This window comes from Phoca vitulina, unplaced genomic scaffold (genome assembly GCF_004348235.1).
Source record: "Phoca vitulina isolate PV1807 unplaced genomic scaffold, GSC_HSeal_1.0 scaffold67, whole genome shotgun sequence".
NCBI lineage: Eukaryota > Metazoa > Chordata > Mammalia > Carnivora > Phocidae > Phoca > Phoca vitulina.
Window position 1 is genome coordinate 363,597 of NW_022589770.1, and position 22,094 is coordinate 385,690.

At 37.8% G+C, this 22,094-nt stretch overlaps 1 protein-coding gene across 7 annotated transcripts in view; it reads right to left on the reverse strand.

The window, feature by feature from the left end:
• Positions 1 to 22,094, reverse strand: part of FOCAD (focadhesin) — a 303,113-nt gene that overhangs the window by 141,635 nt on the left and 139,384 nt on the right. For all 7 annotated transcript variants that reach the window (XM_032392329.1, XM_032392330.1, XM_032392331.1 and 4 more), the window contains 4 exons: positions 19,783 to 19,887; positions 19,293 to 19,394; positions 18,640 to 18,770; positions 16,629 to 16,755 (listed from right to left, as the gene is read on the reverse strand). In XM_032392329.1, coding sequence (XP_032248220.1) covers positions 16,629 to 16,755; positions 18,640 to 18,770; positions 19,293 to 19,394; positions 19,783 to 19,887 — 465 coding nt within the window. The remainder of the gene's footprint in view (positions 1 to 16,628; positions 16,756 to 18,639; positions 18,771 to 19,292; positions 19,395 to 19,782; positions 19,888 to 22,094) is intronic.

Sequence of the window (22,094 nt, forward strand, 5' to 3'; positions counted from 1 at the left end):
ACATGAACGATAAGAAGGAAAATATTAGGCAAAGTAAGAAAACTTGAAACAATTATTCTCAGGGCGCCTGAGTGGCTCAGTCGTTAAGCGTCTGCCTTCGGCTCAGGTCATGATCCCAGGGTCCTGGGATCAAGCCCCGCATCGGGCTCCCTGCTTGGGGAAGCCTGCTTCTCCCTCTCCCACTCCCCCTGCTTGTGTTCCCTCTCTCACTGTCTCTCTCTCTGTCAAATAAATAAATAAAATCCTTAAAAAAAAATTATTCTCAATAAAGGAAAAGGTAAAACATCTTTAAGTTCAATAACTTTTTTTTTTTTTTTTTTTTACAGATTTTATTTATTTATTTGAGAGAGAGAGAGAGCACAAGCAGAGGAGGGGCAGAGGGAGAGGGAGAAGCAGCCTCCTGGCTGAGCAGGGAGCCCAACGTGGGGCTCAATCCCAGGACCCCAGGATCATGACCTGAGCCGAAGGCAGACACCTAACTGACTGAGCCACCCAGGCAGCCCAAAAGTTCAATAACTTTTCAACCTCTATGTAATATATATTTCTCAGAGACACTCCCAATCTCAGTACAAAATACTGTAAATAATATAATCTGCCAATAAGCACATGAAAAGATGCTCAATACCATAAATCGGCAGGAAACTGCAATCAAAACCACAGAAAGATACTTCATACCCCATAGGGTAACAATAAAAAAGACAGTAACAAATGTCAGTGAGCATGTGGAAAAATGGAAACTCTTATACATTGCTGGGAAGAATGTAAAATGGCGCAACCACCTGGAAAAATACTTTGGCAATTCCATAAAAAATTAAAAAGGAGTTATCATATGACCCAGAAATTCCATATGTATCAAGAGAACTGAAAACGTTAAGTCCATGCAGAAACTTGTGTACGAATGCTCAGAGCAGTATCCATAATAGCCACAAAGTAGAAATCATCCAAATGTCCATCATCTGATGAATGGATTTAATGAAATGTGGTATAGCCATTACAATGGAATATTATTCAGCCATAAGAAGGAGTGAAGTTTTGTGAACCCTGAAAATACTATGCTAGGTGAAAGAAGCCAGACACAAAAGGCTACACACTGCATGATTCCACTGACATGAAAAGTCCAGAAGAGGCAAATCTATAAAGACAGAAAGTGGTTGCCAAGGACTGTGCTTTTCTCACAGGGAATTGAGAGTGGCTGCTAATGGGTACAGAGTTTCTTTCTTTTTTTTTTTTTTTTAAAGATTTTATTTATTTATTTGACAGAGAGAGCGCAAGTAGGGGGAGCAGCAGAAGGAGAGGGAGAAGCAGGCTCTTGGCTGAGCAGGGAGCCCGATGAGGGGCTCGATCCCAGGACTCTGGGATCATGACCTGAGCCGAAGGCAGACGCTTAATGACTGAGCCACCCAGGCGCCCCGGGTACAGAGTTTCTTTTGGAGATCGCATTTCTCGACCTCATGGGTAGGCTTACACACAATCCACTTTAGAGACCACTGCTCTTGACATTGGTCCCAAACTTCACTGCACATCAAAGTCACTGGAGAACTCATTAAAAAAAAAAATAGCGTAGATTTCATCTCTAGAGATTCTGATTTAGTAGCACAAGCTTTCCACCAACTTTTGAAGACCCTACCCTACACACTAAAAACTACCACCCTTCATTTTTCTGTGAAGTCCGTAACTTGGATACAGTAGCTAAGCCAACAAACTGAAAGAGAAGGAACTATACTCCAACTGAAGTTTTAAGTATAACATAATGAAACAAAGTCAGTGACATTCTTTTATTGGACCTGTGTTTCGACCATTTCAGACCAAAGTCATTCCATGTCAGTCTGTTTAAGCAAGCTAATTGCTCAAATGACCACTTATAAAAGTAGAGGCAGTGTGGCAGGGCTCTGAAGCAAAAAAGAATGGTTCCCCTGAGAATATCTAAGCCATTAATGCTGAATTAGAACCCAGGGCAATGCATCCCACCTTGCTATTGTGAGAAAACGTCGGCCCAGCTTTTCATAAAGCTCAAAAACCAGACCACAGGATCTATAGATAGTAAGAAGTCATGTAAATCATAAAAGTAACGTATACTCAAAACATGAAAAAAAGCATTAGAATGACATCCAACTAATAGTATAGTCCACTGACTAACAAAATCCTTAACTAGAAATGATAAAAAGTCTCCCAAACTTAAAACTGAAGAATTAGAGTGCATATATTATCTCCTTGAAATATTACTTCTGGATTTGCATGCATGTTACAGAGGTATTCTGAGTAATTGTGTACCTAGGTGGAGACTTACCAAATTCTTAGGGTCTCAATCCCAAATATTTCCGAAGCAAGTTAACTGCCTTTCACTAACACGTGAGTTTCATCATCTAGTCCAGGTGAAGTGTAATCTGGAAACAGTGTTTCCAAAAATGAGCCTCTTAGCGATGTTTCATCTGAGGCAATAAGAGGGTGAGATACTTCTGTTTTTCATCAGTACATTTATATGGCACAGAGATGAGCTTAAGCACCACAGATGACAACGTCATTTTTGATAAAAGTTTAATTCTGGGTCATTTAAGGATATATAATGAATAAAATCTTTTTAGAAATAAACATTTTAAATTCTTGGAAGGTACCCAAATAATGCTTTCAGTAAGACTGCAAAATCCAGAAAGCCTTTCAAACATTAATGCCATCTGGTCTACTACCCTGATTCAGTAATTCCCTCTCTACACCCCATGTCCCCATTTACCCCCCATTTACCCACCCCTTGTATAAGCTCAAACCAATATATTTTATTCACGGGAATGGCAGAATGGCGCACAATCAGCATCATTTTAGTCATGTTATTATTTCCAGCTCAGTGGCACTAATTCAGATAAGCACAATTTGCAACCACCGAGCCCAGCTCTTCTGATGTTAACTGGCATCATTGAAACCCTCCCAGTGTCCAACTTGTTTGATCTTTTAAAGAATGCCCTGGGTTTGTGACTGAGAGCCGGAAACTCACGGCTGGATACCCTGAACAGTGTTCATGTTCGCTCACAGACGACTCACATCAGTTCATAATCCTCAGAGACCATGAGGCCAATTCAAGAGAGAAAACCTTTCCTACGAAAATTCTTTAAGCACAACATCGACAGAAAATGGGATTAAGATCACATATAAGGGGCAGGAGGAGCTCCTAAATGTTGTCACCTCAGAAGTTGAGATTATAAATATTTCAAAGCATCTTAAAAAGATCAGAGCAAATCTGGGTATGGTCAAGGGCAGATGGCAGGGGAAAGAGGACTGAAGTATAAAAGCAGCAACAAGGGAGGGGTCTGGGGGATGGCGGAAATAGGTGATGGGGACTAAAGAATACACTTATGAGGAGCACTGAGTATGCAGAGGATTGTTGAATCACTATATCGTACACCTGAAACTAATAACACTGGATTTTCACGATACTGGAAGGAAAATTAAAAACTTAATAAAAAAGAAAACGAAAAGCAAAAACAGGAAATGGCAAAATTTCAACACCTCAAATTCAAGATTTCCCATTATAAGTATGATACAGTGCTCAATTTGACATGATCTCCAAATACTTCTTTAAAAAAAAAAATAAAAACAACCAATTAAATAGTGGGAAGCTGAAGTCTTTTCTATTTAAAGAAAAAAAAAACACCAATATTTTTATTTTCCCACACATTTCACATGGCGTGCATGTGCTGAACCGTACAAAAATAACACAGTTAAGATTTTATTTTGAAAATGAAAAACCATATTGAAACATCTACTTATGGGGTGACAAAGTAAATGTTATAATATCCCGCAAATGTTTAATAAAAGGCAAGTTCCTGCTGTCCTTTTAAAGTTAAAAATAAGTCCAAACTACAACTGCAAGTGCAAAGGGTCATTGTGCTGTATATAAAAAGCTCAGCATGGAAATAGATTCAACAAATGTACAAAAAGCGTTTTCATGCCCAGAAAGAACTGAAGGCATCAAAAAACATGCCCCAACTACAAATAACATAGAGCTCAGTTCAAAAAGACCAGCAAATTCCTTCCCTAATGCATAGCAAATTAAACTTAATCAACTCCTCTGCAAGGTTGAACAGGCAATCCACCTTTAAATGTCCCCACAAACAAAACCTCAGAACAACAAAAGAGGTTCCAGAGTGTAATAAATACTGAATCCACAGTAGGCGACAGAATCCTTACTGTACACAGCTGAGAAAACCTGCCGTGGGACAATGGATCACATTTCCATATTAAATTATATTTATCACGCTGAAAAATGCTTAAACAAAATCCAGGATTTCTATTGGCCATTTCTGTACCACACTCACTCCCTAAAACCTTTCAAACCTGCTGCGTCCCATTGAAAATGGTTCCCACCCCATGGTGCTCCGAAGGAGCCGCTAGACAAAGAGCTGGGATGATGAAGAGAGGGCAGGACAACTACCTTCCCCCGTGATTTCAGAAAATAAATCAATAAAAGAGGATAGAATAGCCAAAACATAACCTTGGCATAGGGTATTTCCGGGAAAATCATTGCTGTGACAAATGGCCTGAAGTGAACTCTTCTAGGGGTCAAGAATCCCCAGGAAAGGCCCCTCCCCTCCTTATCTATTGCTCAATTGTACAAGACTCGCTTTGAAAATACAACACCCTCTTGGAGCTGGGAAAGATGAAAGAGCTTTTCTTCATGATCCTGCAACGCCTATTAATTTTTGCTACAACAGACTCACAGCTGATTAAGAAAACAGAGGGCCAGCCCGGCCTCACAGTCCCATCTCAAGACTTGAGAGAGAAAATGTTAAAAGTGAATGAGCCCTGCTTTTCAGGACAGTGTATTGATTTTCATTTTTTTTTTTTAAGATCTTATTTATTTATTTGACAGAGAGAGACACAGCAAGAGAGGGAACACAAGCAGGGGGAGTGGGAGAGGGAGAAGCAGGCCTCCTGCTGAGCAGGAAGCCCGATGTGGGACTCGATCCCAGGACCCTGGGATCATGACCTGAGCCCAAGGCAGACGCTTAACGACTGAGCCACCCAGGCGCCCCAGTGTATTGATTTTCATTTCTACACACCCCAGAGCTGTTGCCCCTCCAATGGCAGGCAATGTTTTTACACTGCGAGTTGTTTTCCTCCTTGTGACCTCAGGAGCAATGCTACTAGATTCCTATGCACTTGCAGAATTATCTTTCCAAAATGTTATGGCTCATTCACCACCTCCGAGAGCACAGGTTTAGAAATCAATGGTTTTAGTCACAAAACAAACTGTCCCAAAGTAGACTCACATTCTCATCACCATTGGCAAAGCAACATGATCGAATGGGAAAAGCACAAGAATTATAGTCAAACCACAAGGTGTTCAAATCTCCACGTTACCACATATTTCTACGTCAATTTGGATATTACTTAGACTCCCTAAACTCATCAGCAAATATCACCTACATTATAAGGTGATCGTGAAGTTTCACATAGAATATAATGGATGCCGAATGCCAAATATGGTAACTAGCATGAAAAATGTAGCTTGTACAGTTTTGTTTTATAAAGTATAACATACTCCTAAAAGTACAGATCTTAATCTGATAGTTCAATGAATTCTGACAGATGTACACACTGTTGTAACCACCACCCCGATCAAGATGGACACACCATGGAAATAGAATGTGACCCACATATTCAATTTAAAATTTTCCAGTAACCACATTTTAAAAAGTTAAAGGAGACAGATGAAATTAACTTAAATATATTTTGTTTAACCCAATATACCCAAAACACTACCATTTCAATCTGGAGTTGATTTTAAAAATATTATCAATGTGGTATTTTACATGTTTTTCATAAGGCTTTGATCTGCTGTATATTTTATGTTTGTAGCATATCATACTTTGAATTAGCCATAGTTCTAGTGCTTACCAGTCACATGGAGCTAATAGCTACGGTATTACCAGTGCAGGTATAGACCACGCTCTGGAATTTCCTAAGGTCCCTTTCTACTCTATCCTCCTCCTCCCCATGCCAAGTCAACCACTACGCTGATTTGTCCCCATAGATTAATTTTGCCTAATTTTGAATTTCATAAGAATGGTATGTATGGACTTTTTGTGACAGGCTTCTTTCAATGAGCATGTTCTTCAGATTCATCCATGCTGTCCCGAGTAGCAGTGGTACATTCCTTTTTCTTGCTGAATAGCATTGCACTGCACAAATACACCACTATCTGCTCACCCACTGACCAGCTGATGAGCATGGGTTGTTTGCAAATATGTTACCATTAGTAAAGCTGAACTGAACATTCTTACAGGAGTTTTTTTGTGGACGTTTTCATTTACTCAGATAAATACCTAGAAGTGAAAATGCTGGATCATAAAGTAGGTTTATGTTCACCTTTACAAAACAACCTGCTGGGGCGACTAGGTGGCTCAGTCAGTTAAGTATCTGACATCCGCTCAGGTCATGATCTCGGGGTCCTGGCATGGAGCCCCGCATAGAGCCCCATGTTGGACTCCATGGTCAGCAGGGAGTCTGCTTGTCCCTCTGCCCCTCCCCCTGCTCGTATTCTCTCTCTTTCTCTCTCTGATAAATAAATAAAATCTTAAAAAAAAACAACTGCCAAATACTTTCCCACTGTGGTTTAATCACTTTATATTCCTGACAATAACATAGGAGACATTCATACCTTCTCTAATATTTGGTATTGACAGTCTTTTTAATTTTAGTGACTGCAGTGTTCCCCTATGACCAACAATGTGGACCTTTTTTCACGTTTACTAGCCAATCATAGAACAGCTTCCTTTTTGAAGCAAAGACAAACTTATATGAAATTACTTGTAATATTAAAATAAGGGACACACTTGCAAGGACTACCTGGGTCAGGCAGGTAATGTAAATCTAGAAGCCAGAGGAACCACAGCAAATTAAAGCACACACTCGTCTAAAGGAAGCTGCTAAATGCTACTTAACAGCAAGGGGTCACTGCCATGTGGACAAGCAAGCCAGGTACTGCAAGATATCCCTGCCTCACCAAGAGACAGTAGATACCTATATTTTCATTTTTCATTAATATTAGAATTTAAAATATTAATCCTATGATAATCAAACAAAATAGGCCATACGTTTTCAAACTCTGATTTATAGAAATGTCGGTTTTTATGAAGACAGACATCCTTAGTATGGTAAACGATACACCATTCAGGATTGTTATTAATTACTGGTCAAAATGACACCTGTTAAGGCAAGGGTTGGCAACTTCCCAAAGGCAGATGAAATCATTTTGAGTAGCAAGGCAACAATGCCCCAAAGAATGTTAGAAAGAAATAACTGGCCAGGGCAGCTCCCTCTTTCCTAGCAACCCTCCTATATGACCAAAGATATGCTACTATATTCTTATTCTTAAATGGCTATCCATATCATATACATTTGGTAAGAATGTAGGTAACAGCTAATAATGCTTCAGTGGCTATGCCTACCCAGGAGTATCTGCATTATTTGGAGAGAAGAAAAGAAAGATGTTGTTGGTAAACCAATACAGCTCATTTGGACAATAGTCTGGCCATTACTCAAACAGCTAAACATGATTTAGCAATCCTACTCTTAGATATACAACCCAGAAAAATGAAATCTATGTCCATACAAGACCTTGTACATGAGGCGCACCTGGGTGCCTCAGTCGGTTAAGCGTCTGCCTTGGGCTCAGGTCAGGATCCTGAGGTCCCGAGATCGAGTGCCGTGGGGGGGGGGGTGAGGGGGGTCCCTGCTCAAAAGGGAGTCTGCTTCTCCCTCTCCCTTTGACCCTCCCCTCCTTTTCGTGCACTCACTCTCACTCACTCTCTCTCGTAAATAAATAAATTCTTAAAAAAAAAAAAGACCTTGTACATGAATGTTCATAGCAGAATTATTCATAATAGCCAAAAAGTGGGGGAAAAAAAAATGTCCATTACCTAATGAATGGATAAATAAAATGTGGTATAGCCACACAAAGCAGCATTACCCAGCTATAAAAAATAATGTATGGATACATGCTACAGCACAGATGAACCTGGAAAACACTATGCTAATGAAAAGCCAGTCACAAAAGGCCACATATTATATGGCTCCTTTTACATGAAATGTCCACAACAGGCAAATCTATAGAGACAGAAAATAGATTAGTGGTTTCCTAAGGCTGGGGGGAGGGCACCTGGAAGGTGTGGGGTCATGAAAATGTTCTAAAATTGATTGTGGAGATGGACGTACAACTTTGTGAATATTCAAAAAGTCACTGAATTGTACACTGCAAATGAGTGAAATGTAGACTATGTGAATTGTATCTCAACAGGGCTGTTTAACAAGATAGCTTTCTTTGTAAACAAGAAAAAAACTGAGAGCTAGAGGTGAGCCACAGAGCCTCTCTCTTCTAGACCCAGACGTTCTTTCCCTCTGCCACGGGAACTTGCTGGGTGAGGTTTAGGGAAGGAGTCCTTTGCTGTCATCAATCTCTTCTCTCCCTTATTTCTGAATTTCAAATACATTTAGTGTACTTAACGCAGTGTTCTCCCCTACTAGACTGTGAATTCCTAGGCCAAAAGTGTCTCATAAATCTTCATATCCAGAGAGCCTTGCACATCCTGGCTTAAATCGTTAATACTTTTATTTTAAGGTGAATACTTTTTTGTTTCCTGCCCAAGGAATCCTTGCCTACCATTCGCTGTGGTAGTGGCCACAGGGTTTAGGGGGTAAGCCACACCATTTCCTCCTCCCCTGCTCTCCTCCCCACCTCTACTCACCAGAAAATGAATAGATGACAACTTGGCAGAATCCTTCTGAAAGGCTACCAACCTTTTCTATTTGCACATCTTCTGGAACAGGCAACAGACTGCATGAAATTATGAGATAAATAGGATCTCTTGTACATTTAAACCCATAAATCTCTAAAGTAAAACAATGACATTTCTTAAATATAAAATAAAAGCAAACCAAAAAAAAGCTTAAGTTTGGATTTAATATCGCAAGCAAACAAGATGAACTTTAAAAGCACTTATAATAACAATACACAAATGATTAAAAAATAAAACTAATTAAGGTGCACCTGGGTGGCTTAGTCGGTTAAGCGTCTGACTTCGGCTCAGGTCATGATCTTGGGGTCCGGGGATGGAGCCCTGTGTTGGGCTCCGAGCTCAGAGGGGAGCCTGCTTGTCCCTGTCTCTTTCCCTCTGCCCCTCCCCTCTCTTGTGTGTGCGCACACACTCTCTCTCTTTCTCAAATAAATAAAATGTTTAAAAAATAAAAATTAAAAATATAAATTAAAAATACAGCTAACTTTTTACAACTTCTACTTAAAAACCCATACTGAATTAAATCACCCCCTGCCTCCTTTATTAATAATTCTCCAAAGCCCTAAAGCTAAAACTACATTGGGCAAATTCACTATGAGGAAACAATTTAGATCTTTCCTTTCATTAATGACAGCTTGTAATTTGGGGACATAAGGGATTATGGGCTCCTGGTAGCAAGCACAATGATGGTAACAAGAAACGCTACCAAGGAGTTAATGAAGTGTGATGCAATTTAACTGTTTGCCCTAATAACAAATAATACAGTTTGAAACTTGGGTACAAATAGCTACATTCCACCTTTCTTTTTTTTTTTTTTTTAAGATTTTATTTATTTGTTTGACAGAAAGAGACACAGCGAGAGAGGGAACACAAGCAGGGGGAGTGGGAGAGGGAGAAGCAGGCTTCCCACTGAGCAGGGAGCCCGATGCGGGGCTCGATCCCAGGACCCTGGGATCATGACCTGAGCCGAAGGCAGATGCTTAACGACTGAGCCACCCAGGCGCCCCAATAAATAAAATCTTTAAAAAAAATTTTTTTTATTATGTAGCAACATCAAAGATATTTCTAGCAAAATGTAAAGTAAATAGAGACGATGGAAATAAAAATATGTATGCATAAAAATACAATGGAAAGGAAAATGAACAAAATGAAAATGCTTTTCTGAAAAGTTGATGAAGGATACTATTTTTTTCATTATTCAAAGTAAATGTGATACTATAAAAACCAATGTCTTTAAAAGTGACATAAAAACATTCAACACATCTTTAAATTACAAAATCTAATTTTTAATCAGTAAAAACACTAAAAATTAATCTAGTTTAGCTCAAAACATCTTTTCATTAGGATCTTTATACAACCCCTAAATTATATAAACTCTTGCAGTAAACCAATCACAAAGGAAATGGAGAAGTGTGGGAAATGAGTCCAAATGTCACGCTCACAAAAAGATTTCTCCAATAACATCACACCGTAACTAGGTCAACTGAATACAAACATGACTAACAAAAACACATAGTGGTCGTTTGTGAATTATCTCTCCACAAAGCTAGGGTTTTTTTAAAAAAGTGATTAAGACATAACTTTGAATTGAGCCAGACCTGGATTTGAATCCTGGCTCTACCACATGATAGCTATATGACCTTGGGCAATTATTTAAATATGGTCAGCCTCCCAGAAGAAAATAGTACCTTTCATGTAGAGGGCTTCTTTTCATAAGATTAAATGAGATAATAAATATAATGACTGTAATATATAATGGTTACTATATAGAAAACAGTAAAACAACAGATGCTTACTATTATTAAAATGTCTCTAATAGTTTCCCATGAACTGAAATGAAAACATTCTGCTAATTTCATTAAAAATAAAGAAAATGTAATAGGTAGACAAAGTGGTAAAATGAAACATACGAGTCTTTATCTGATATTTCATATGGTTTGATAAGCTCTCTCTGTAGTAAAAGGCCCATAAAAAAGCTCATGATTTCCCAGTCTACTTTGATGTATGAGAACAAAACTGTTTTACTAATCATTCCTATAGGAACAAAATGTAACTTGGCTGACAAGGCTAGTTAAAAGCTATGAAGACGAGAATATTCAAAGGATCACAATAGACATTTCTCCAAAAAGATACACAAGTGGCTAAGAAACACAAGAAAAGACGCTCAATATCATTAGTCATCAGGGAAATGCAAATCAAAGCCTTACGCGATACCACTTCACACTCACTAGGATGGCTACAGTTAGAAAAAAGAAAAGGCAGCTAAGAAGAAGTGTTGCTAAGGATGAGGAGAAATTAAAATCTTCATACACTGTTGGTGGGAATGCAAAATGGCGCAGCCACTTTGGAAAACAGTCTGGCCATTTCTTAAATGGTTAAACACAGAGTAAGCATGTGACCCAGCAATTCCATTCCTAGGTGTATACCTCCCCAAAATGAAAACATATGTCTATGCCAAAATCTGTACACAAATGTTCATAGCAGCATTATTCACAATAGACAAAAAAAGGGGAAAAATCCAAAAGTTCATTAACTGATAAATGGATAAAATGTAGAACTGCCATATAGAATATGATCTGACCATAAAAAGAAATGAAGTACTGATACATGATACAACATTGATGAACCCTGAAAACATGTTAAGTAAAAGAAGCCAGTCACAAAAAAACAATATATTGTATGATTCCATTTATATAAACTGTCCAGAATAGGCAAATCCATAGAGACAGAAAGGAGATTCATGGTTGCCTAGAGCCTAGAGCTAGGGCAAATGTGAGGGGTTGGGGGGTGATAACTAAAGGGTACAAGGTTTTTTTGTGGTCAAATTTTCTAAAATTGATTATGGTGATGGCTGCAGAACTCTGAAAATATACTAAAATCCATCAAATTGTCAACATGTAAACGGATGAAAGGAATAGTATGTGATTTATAGCTTAATAAAACTTTTTTTTTAAGAGAATATTGTTTCTCAGAGACATAACTTTATATTAAGTCAAAAAGAAATGGGGCACCTGGGTGGTGCAGTTGGTTAAACGACCCACTCTTGATTTCAGTTCAGGTCATGATCTTAGGGTTGTGAGATCAAACCCTGAGTAGGGCTCTGTTCTCAGCGTGGAGTCTGCTTAAGATTCTCTCTTTCTCCCTCTCCCTCTGCTCCCTCTCCCACTTACATGCACAAGCTTTCTTTCTCTCTCAAATAAATAAATAAATCTTTTTTAAAAAGAAGAAAATTAAGGATTATGGGGATGGAATGGGGCAAAAAGTGTTCAGATGAGATGAGAAAGCTGAATGGAAAAAATATGGAAAAGATAATGCATGAATATTAATTTTCCTTTGAAAATGGCAAACCCTCTGCCTAAAGCCAAAGAAATGTACTTCTTTCAATGCTCATATTTTTCAAAGGAAGGAAGCCTCAAAATAACAAAAGAAAATCAGACTTGGAGAGAGTATTGGATCTACTTTACTTCTCTTTCATTTATGAGTCATGTGATCTTGGAAAGTTACTTAAATTGCCAGAGCCACTGTTTCTTCAGTATAAAATGAATCCCCATTATCACAAAATGTCCAAATTCATATTAGGTACCCCAGAAATATTAGCTGTAACTTGTAAAAAGTAGTTCAACCATTAAAAAGAAAAAAAAAAAAAGTGTGAAGTCCTGAATCAATATACCAATAGTGTTAAGGAAAGAATAAGTTTCTTTTCCAGTTCCAAAATGGAAACTACATAATTGTCTTTACGGTTAACGAAGATTCCTAGAAGTTCCCCTTATGTGTTTTGTTTAGTAAAGCAGCATAGAAGAAACCCACGTTGGAAACACAATCTTCACCTTCATAGAGTTGGCCTTGACATGGAATCCATCCTTTCAATCTCTCATTGGAGACCATGATAAATGATTAAGGAGGAGGAATTGCAGGCTTAATCTGACCTTCCAGGAAAATTAATTTCATAATTGTGATTCTAAAACTGAGGAGTCCAGTGTCGACCTTAAGAAAAAGAGCTCTGCTTACTATACAAAAGGCAAGGATGGGAAAGCCCAGCGAAATCCAATTGGGAATGGTTTTACAAATGAGGCATTTTCTAAAAGATAGGGTTATTCAATTTTACTCTTTTCCTTATTGGTTATTAAAGTTTCATTGTTTTCAGCTTTCTGTATTCTTAATTATATTTGACAGTCAAGGATCTAAAAAGCAGTGGATAGACAAATTACTACCAAATGCTACTGGGAAATAGATTTATAACTATGCTGAATATTTTCATTCTTGAAACTCTTGGCAACCATCAATTGCTTCACACATGATATCAATTAGAAGACAGAATAAACGGCCTCAAAGAATGCATGCTGGCAAAAAAAAAAAAGATTAGCCCAAAATTAGTAAATGTGTCCTGGCAAGAGCCACCAAATTGAGTGTATTTTGCAACTTCAACACACATCACAGGACATAATGGCAGCAGCTTCACAAATAATGAACACATACAAAAAAAGCTTGGAATGGCTTAAACAAAACACAAAGATCAATTACCACTGTCAAGGTTCATCAAGGGGAAATAGATTATTTCTACTTATTTAAACGAACATAAAGCTATTTATTACAAAACATTTTTAAAAAAGAGTATTTCGATTGCCAAAATCAACTGTGATGCAGTCGGTTTCAAAAATTCCCAAACCCAAAAAAAAAAAATTATTCCACAACTCAGGACACTTGTACTATCTATAAGGAAAAGACGGTAAATAACTATGTACCTCTGGTAAGGGTCAATAAAATAGTGAGTTTATCCTCTAAGACAAGAAAGGTGAAAAATAAGGGATAAGAAAATAAGCATTCTCTATAAAAAATGAAGTTAAAGTGATTGCCAGTATTGCTTTATGATTTATTAGTACTGATCTTAATACAAAAAGGATTTGAAAAGGCTACATCTATTTGTTCAAAAGACAAGGTGGATTTATTTCATTTGCAATCTGTCAGCTGAAGTTCTTTAAAAAGTGAATTTTTTAAAGGTTTTATTTATTTATTTACTTATTTATTTGAGAGAGAGATCGAGAGAGTGTGCACACAAGCGGGGCAGGGGAGGAGCAGAGGGAGAGGGTCAAGCAAACTCCATGCTGAGCGCAGAGCCCAACACAGGGCTTGATCTCACAACCCTGAGATCATGACCTGAGCCGAAACCAAGAGTCAGACGCTCAACTGACTGAGCCACCCAGGCGCCCCTTAAAAGTGTAATTTTGATAAAAACACCATATGGGATTTGGATTTCATAACACGAAAGGAAACACAACGGGGAGGAATGAAACACAATGGAAAAGAGAAATGCCTTTAACCAAGCAGAAGAAGGAGTATTAAGGTATGAAAATAAGACACAGGCCTCATTAAATAAAATACCTAGACATGATGTCTCAATTCCTCTACAAGAGAATGGAATGCAAGAAGCGAAGTGGCTGCTGTGGATGGAACATTTGTGTCCCCTCCAAAATTTGTATATTGAAATCGTAATTCTCAAGGGGGTAGTTTTTAGGAGCTGGGATCTTTGGGGGATGACCTGGTTATGAGGGCAGAGCCTTCATGACTGGGACTGGTGACCACATAAAGAGTCTCCAGAGAGCTCTCCTGCCCCTGCAGCTATGTGAGGTTAAAGCTGTCTATAAAGATGGCCATCTAGGAACCAAGATGGAGGCCCTCAGCAGACACTGAATATACCAGCACCTTGAGCTCAAACTTACCAACCTCCAGACCATGAGAAATAAATGTTTGTTAATGAGCTACCCAGTTTACGTTATGTTGTAATACAGCAGCCTGAATGGATTTCGGTCCTATTTAGTAAAATCCTCTGGGTAGTAGTTTGGATTAGGGGAATAGACTTCAACAATCCTAAATTGTCTCCTTTAAGTATTGAAAGAAGTAACAAGAGCTTCCGCATTGGAAGGATAGGGTACCATCTGTAGGAAGAAACGAAGTCACTGTCCTGTATTATGTGAGCTTTCGGGAAAAGATTAAAAACAAAAAACTACTTAGAACCTCCTTAATGGCACTCACTATATCCAACTGTGTACCAATTTTTCAGGAGCAAACTCCACATTTAAAGAGCACCTATGTGGGCAGACATTATGCTAGGTTTCTTTTATTTTTTGAGTAATCTTTTATCTTCATTTAAAGAACTAGAAGCTCAGAGGTTAAGTAAACTAACCAAAGGACAGGAAGCCAGTAACTGGTATAACCAGGTACAGTCCCACCATTGCCCCAAAACAAAGACGCTTCCTGCCACATCCGGGACATTTTTTGTATCTCCAGTACTAACTACAGTTAATGATATCCTAGAGGAAATGGAATGAGAAGAATCAGCACCACACACTGAGCATTTCTTAAGAGTTAATAAGGATCTACAAACAACAGAGCCATGTAGTAACAGCGGAGGATGAGTGGAAAACACAATGGAATTACAGACACAGTAAGACAAAATTACCATTTGTTAGAGGGAAAAAGTTAATTTTGGAAAGGACTTGATTCCTGTTTGGAAAAAATAATGAAAAGGAAATACTCCAAAATGGTAACACTGATCACCATTTGGAGGTGAAAGTATAGAATTCTCTCTTCTCTCAAAGCTTCTATTAAAAACTCATTTCAAATAAATAAATAAATAAATAAAATCTTTAAAAATAAATTAAAAAAAAAACTCATTTCAAAATGAGGTTTAGAATTATTTACCATGAAAGCAAGATCATTATTAAAGTGACACTTCCCAATTCCAGATGACTAACTGAAGCAATAAAAACCAAAAGTCCTTGGTTTTGTGTAGTTGACCCCTGCTGTAACAGCCCTCTGCTATGAAATCCAAACAGCTTTGTCCATCACTGGGCCCATGGTCTACAAGCACTGTCCTCAGCATACATTGGTTCCTAAACAGTGATGATGCTCACTCTCTGCTAAAATAAGTGTCTACCCAAAAGAACAGTAGTTTAGTCTCCTACCAAGATCCTGAGCAAACCTCCCTCGAAGGTCTATTTTCCTCATCTATAAGATGGTGTTATAATCCTCATATTGCAGAATTAATGAGGAGCATAAATAGAAAGTACTTAGCACAAGAACATATAAATACAAGTAGAGTCCCACTGCCTGTATTATTATATCATTATATTCCTTATCATATCAACCATAATTGCCAACGCTAAGAGATTTCCACTTAGTCTCCTTCACTAAAAGACTCCAATTGTCTAAGTATGTCTCACTGTGTCAAAAACTTTGGTTAGGTTGATCAGTGATCTTTGACATAATTATCCCATTTCTCCAAGATGGTTAAGATTCTCTCTGCTGTGTCGTCACGTGGGGAGCAGCCTCAAGTTCAGAAAATGTTTAGAGGTGCAAGTCTAACAACAATCCATCCTACCCAAACTGATCACTAAGAGCCAACAATAATTTCTGCTGGTTATTAAACTGCCACAGGTGTATGCCAATCTCTCCTCTTCCTCTGCTTCTACAGTGTGCTAATCACAAACCTAATGAGCAGATTTATTCAAGAGATCTCCTAGGAGCATAACTTTCCCAACTCTGTTAACAAAAAAAAAATAAAAATAAGAACAAGGGAAAACACAGAGTGGTTGTCTTTAGCCTCTAGACAATGTCCGCAGGACCAGATGTTTCTAGACTCCCCTCTAGAAAGAATTTGGCAAGTAGGTCTTGCTTTGGCAAGTAGGTCCCAAATAAAATTTGGCAAGTAGGTCCCAAATAAAAACCTGTGGGAATGAATACTCAAACACTCAATTAAATGAATCTAAACTTACATCCTTGTAACTACTATGGCTTGGACAATATTTTATTCAAAATGATCCAAAACAATGTTAAGAAGCCTACCTCCGCTTGGCAGAGCGCGTGAAGACCTTGGAGGACCAAGGCTGCCGGCGTGGCTTGGTCAGGTTTGGTGCATTCATTCAACACCTGGGAAGCGGCTGCCAACATATCCGCTCCATGCTGGTAGGGCCTACAAGAAACGATAGTTTAGAAACAAGATTAAAGCCAAAGAGCACACTCCCCCTCCCAGGACTTCTGCCTGAACAAACAGCATTAGTGCTTTTCTTTACCCTTATGTCCATTAAATGTTGACCCTCAAATACTAACATATGTTTTCTGCCAAGATTTGCCTCATCGTCGTTCCTGCTGTAACATAAGGCTCATTGTTGATAAAGAAATATTATCCAAGCAAGAGGACACTTGCTAACAAATTTTCTTCTCCCTAAACTGTAAATCCTATGGCCTGAATTGACAAAAATTCAAGTCTATAATAATGGTGAGAAGAACTGACTTACCTCATTGAGATTATCAGTAAAGATAGAGCTATTCCTGCCTGCCGGGTGCTCTGGTATCAGCCACTGACTACAAAGGCAGGGACTGGAGATGAGAAGATAATTTATTACAGCAGTGATACGCAGGTGGTTACACCTATCACAATAATGATGCCGATGATGATGATAAAAGTAATGACATGAATTATAACTGACTAAACACCCATCTCACGGCAGGCACTACACTGGATTCACTCACTCCTCCTCCTCCCCTTCCTCCCCTCTCTATTCCACATGCAGTGTGCTATCCCCAGAATGATATTAACTTCTCAAAGAAATGCTCAGGTCCATCCTTGGCTTTCCTTGTCACCGCTGAGTGATATAATGGTTTTCTCGAACAAACTACCAGCTGATGAAATTGCCTGGTTGGATTCTACTGTTTCACTGTCAGACAAACAGTAATCATTTTCCAAAACTGGAAAATTTTGGCAGACCTTGAGGTGGAATACTGAATAAGTTATCAACAGAGGCTGACCTGCTCTGATATTTAACCTCTCCTGAAGCTGAGCTTTAAGCGTGAAAATCAAAATGCTGGCTAATGGTCCTTCATCTCTAAAATGTTTTCCATTCCAGTAGCTCCAGAGAATCCACACTCCCAAGTCTTAGGTTTCATGTGTGTGACTTGTAGAGTGAGGTTATGCTGGTGTTGCTAAAGGCTGAAGCTTAGAAAAGAGGCAGAACTGCTGAGGTTTAGATACATCCTGATCCCAGATTTGAAACAAGAATCATCCACGTTACCGGCTTTAGGATTAATCCCTAAACTACAACAGCAGAGTCACCTCCCTAATACTTTCACGTCTTCCTCAACTCTAGGGCATACATGGGGATTCAAGATCAGGCCTTCCTTGTAATAATTCCTAGTAATAAATTCCAGGCAATGAGTCACAAATGAGATCTTCCCTATTCAAACCCTTTATAACAATTAGACATAACATAGGGAAAATATAAGAAAGAACAGCTGACTACAGGGACAGCTGGGTGGCCTAGTCGGTTAAGCGTCTGCCTTCAGCTCAGGTCATGATCTCAGGGTCCTGGGATCGAGTCCCACATCGGGCTCCCAGCTCAGCAGGGAGCCTGCTTCTCCCTCTGCCTGTGCTCTCTCTCACTCTGACAAAAAAAATATAAATAAAATCTTAAGAAAAAAAAACAAACAAACAAAAAAACAGTTGACTATAGTCCACTGCTTAGGTTTCAGATATACAAAAAGTATACAAAAAAAAAAAAGAAAAGAAAACATAGCATCACATTTTTTATTATAATAATAAATTATTATCCAGAAGAGGATACAAATGTCCTATAAACTAGATACAAGGCTAGATCTGAAATATAAAGGACATGCTTGCTTCTCAAAGTTATTATCCAATTATACTAAGTTCTACTATCAGAAAACTGGAACTAAAAATTAATTTATTCTTACTCAAATATCCTCTGCCTATCATTCCTAGTCTCTTGCTTGCAATAAAAAAATTAAAAGCAGAAGAAGGCGTCACGATATCCATTCCCAAGGATTAAGCGCATCTTACCTTTGCTTACATATGTCTCTGATTGATGCTGCTTTGGCGATGAGTTTTTCCCACTGGACTTCCCTGCCCACAGACAGAGAAGGTACATCGGACATGGCCATGAGACGCTGCAGTTCAGGGTAGACACGATCCTAAGAAGGCAATTTCATAAAAAAGGTAATTTTCCAACTTGAGTTGAATAATCATTTTACACAGCATTTTTACCTCCAAATCCCACATTTGCATTGCTAATTATAATGCATTTCTTCTAATCAGCAGAGAAGAATGCTTTTGTGATTGCTAGGGATTTTCTTATAGACCCATTTCTGTTCATTTCGTAAGACAAGAAAAAGGTGGCTGAATCTCACCCTAATTACAAAGGCTCTAATCACGTGTAATCATATTTCTATTACTTTTTCCACGCAGATGGAAATATAAATTTCAGAATTAACAAGATAAGTTTTTTTTTTTCTATTCTCAATTTCTCTTTGAGAGTCCATCACAACTAAGTGCATTACAGATCAAAAGCATCACGCCAAACCCAAATTTCTGAATGCAGTCACTGATGCCACGCCTTCACACCACTGTAGCAGGGCACCGTCACACACCTGACAAAACTAATCTGCTTTGGGGAAAGGAACATGCTTAATACACAAGTTTCTCTCAAAGCTTACCTGCTTTTCCCACAAAGATGTCAACAAGCGCAGAGTGACAGCTCTTAGTTGTGGAGTGGTTCCAAGAAGCTGGATCACTCGCAGAATCTGTCCTATACACACCTAGAAAATATTGAAGAAATTTTGGCTTCACAAATATAAATGTAGGTAATCCCAAGGTGACCAAAAGAATGTGAAAATCCCTTATTATAGAATAAAGACCGAAATGGAAGCTAACGACAATATGACCCACCTTCTCAGAGGTGGCGGATAGTTTGGGGGAGGGGCTAGCTAGCGAACCTGGGGGTGTAAGACCTAATCTCAGACAACAGCCAATGGGAAAATTTGGCTATTAAATGATTTCAAAGAATTAATTCTTAAATACCATAATAAATACTTCTGGCCCAACAAGGGAAGTAGCAGTCATAGCAAAATTAAGGGCTCAAAATTCAATGTATTATGCATGCCTCACTCTCTTTTTGTCCCCAAGCAAACTGGTTAATATACAAACCTTGTGAACACCAAGTGTAGGTAAAGTATACAAGATGTCATTATATAACACGGGTTCCAGTGGTCTTCCCAATTTGAACATTAAAACTGGAATCAGATTTGGTACCTAAAATGAATGTAAAGAATGTATTTATTATGCCTCCTAAAGGAAATTGATCTCTAATGCAATCATTATTTTGTTTTTCTTCAAAAGAATAACAGGAATATATATATAACTTTGAAGACGTAAAAAAATGTTAGCTAGCCATTTGTTGTCAGTAGTAATTTCATAGTACCACTAATATTCTATCTCTTTTATAATGACCTGCCAAATACCAATCAAAAATGTTTTTCTGAAATATATCCTGCCCCAAAGAAGTTTACAGTTCTAATGAGAAGCTAAAACGTAGAATATATAAACAACAAAGTAACTGTAGAGTGAAATGTGTTATTCCAATATGAAATACATAAAATTAGTCATACTGTAAAGGGGTGGTTAATGGACAAAAATTTCTCTGCAGGTGTTCATTTCAATCCCTACGCATAACACAATAAAAAGAGAAGCACAATTCATTTGTGGATCAAAAAACGTAATACTGTTAAGACAGTAATATTTTCCAAATAGATCTACAGATTCAACACAATCCCATCAAAATCCTAGCTGGCTTATTTGCCAAAATTGTAAAATTGATTCTAAAACTCATGTGGAAAGCGAGGAATCCCAAATTGCCAAAACGATCTTGAAAAAGAAAAAAGCTTGAGACTCAAACTTCTCAGTTTCAAAATTTACTTCAAAGCTGCAGTAATCCAACAAGTGTGGCACTGGCGTAACAACAAAACACACAGATCAATGAAACAGAACTCAGAGTCTAGGAATAAATCCTTACATTCATGTTCTATTGATTTTTGATAAATATGCCAGGAAAATACAATGGAGGAAGAAGAGCCTTTTTGAAAAATGGTGGATTTCAACAATTAGATATCCACATCCAAAAGAATGAATTTGGATCCGTTTCTCACACAACACATAAAAATTAACTCAAAATAAATTTTTAGACCTAAATGTCAGGGCTAACACTATCAAACTCTTAAAGAAAATATAATAGTAAATCTCTGTGACCTTAGACTAGGCAAAGCCTCTTAGATGACACCAAAAGCAAGTACAACTAAAGAAAAAAAATAGATTTCATCAAATTAAAAGTATTTGTCCTTCAAAGGACACTAGAAAGAAAATGAAAGACAACCCACAGAATGGGGGAAAATTTTTTACAAATCATCTATCTAATAAGGGATTTGTATCCAGAATATATAAAGAATTCTTATAATTCAATAATGAAAGGACAAATAACCCAATTCTAAAAGAGCAAAGGATCCAAAGAAGATAAAGAAATGTTAATAAAGACCGGGATATTCAACTATCATCAGCCATGACATAATTGCAAATCAAAAGCAGAATGACATACCACTTAACATCCAATAGGATCTATAATAAAAAAAAGAAAGAAAAAAAAAAGATACACAATAGCAAGTGTTGGCAGGATGTGGAGAATCTGAAACCATCATCCTCTCCTGGTAGGAATATAAAATGGTGCAGCCCCTTCAGAAAACAGTCTGGCAGTTTATCAAATGTTTAAACCGAATTACCATATGATCTAGCAATTCTACTTCTAGGTATCTACCCAAGAGAAATGAAAACATCTCCACACAAAAAACTCCTACATGAATGTTCAGAGCAACATAATTCACAATAGCCAAATAGCAGAAACAACCCAAGTGTCCATCAACTGATGAACTGATAAATAAAATGTAGTATAGCCATACCATGGAAATATTGTTCAGCCATAAAAAGGGAAAGGAACCTCGCAAACATCATGTCAAGTGAAAGAAGCCAGTAACAAAAGACCATATATTATATGATTCCATTTACATGAAATGTCCAGAATAGGTAAATCTAAAGAGTAATTGCTTAAGTAATTGGAAAGTAATTGCTTAAGATTGGAAAGGTGTAGAGGACAATGGGGAGTGACTCCTAATGGATACAAGGCTTCTTGAGGGGATAATGAAAACGTTCTCAAATTATTTGTAATTACATTTGCACAGCTCTGTGAATATACTAAAAGTCACTGAATTGTACACTTTGGATGAATTATATAGCATATAGAGAGCATAGAGCATGTGAATTATATCTTCATAAAGCTATTTTTATAAAAATTCAATTCAAAATCTGTGAAGCTATGAGAAATTACTATGAGCCTATTGACGGCACAATGTAGCACCAAAAAAATTTTATTTTCCTCCCAGTACATTTCACACTTTTTTTATCTAGAATGTTAA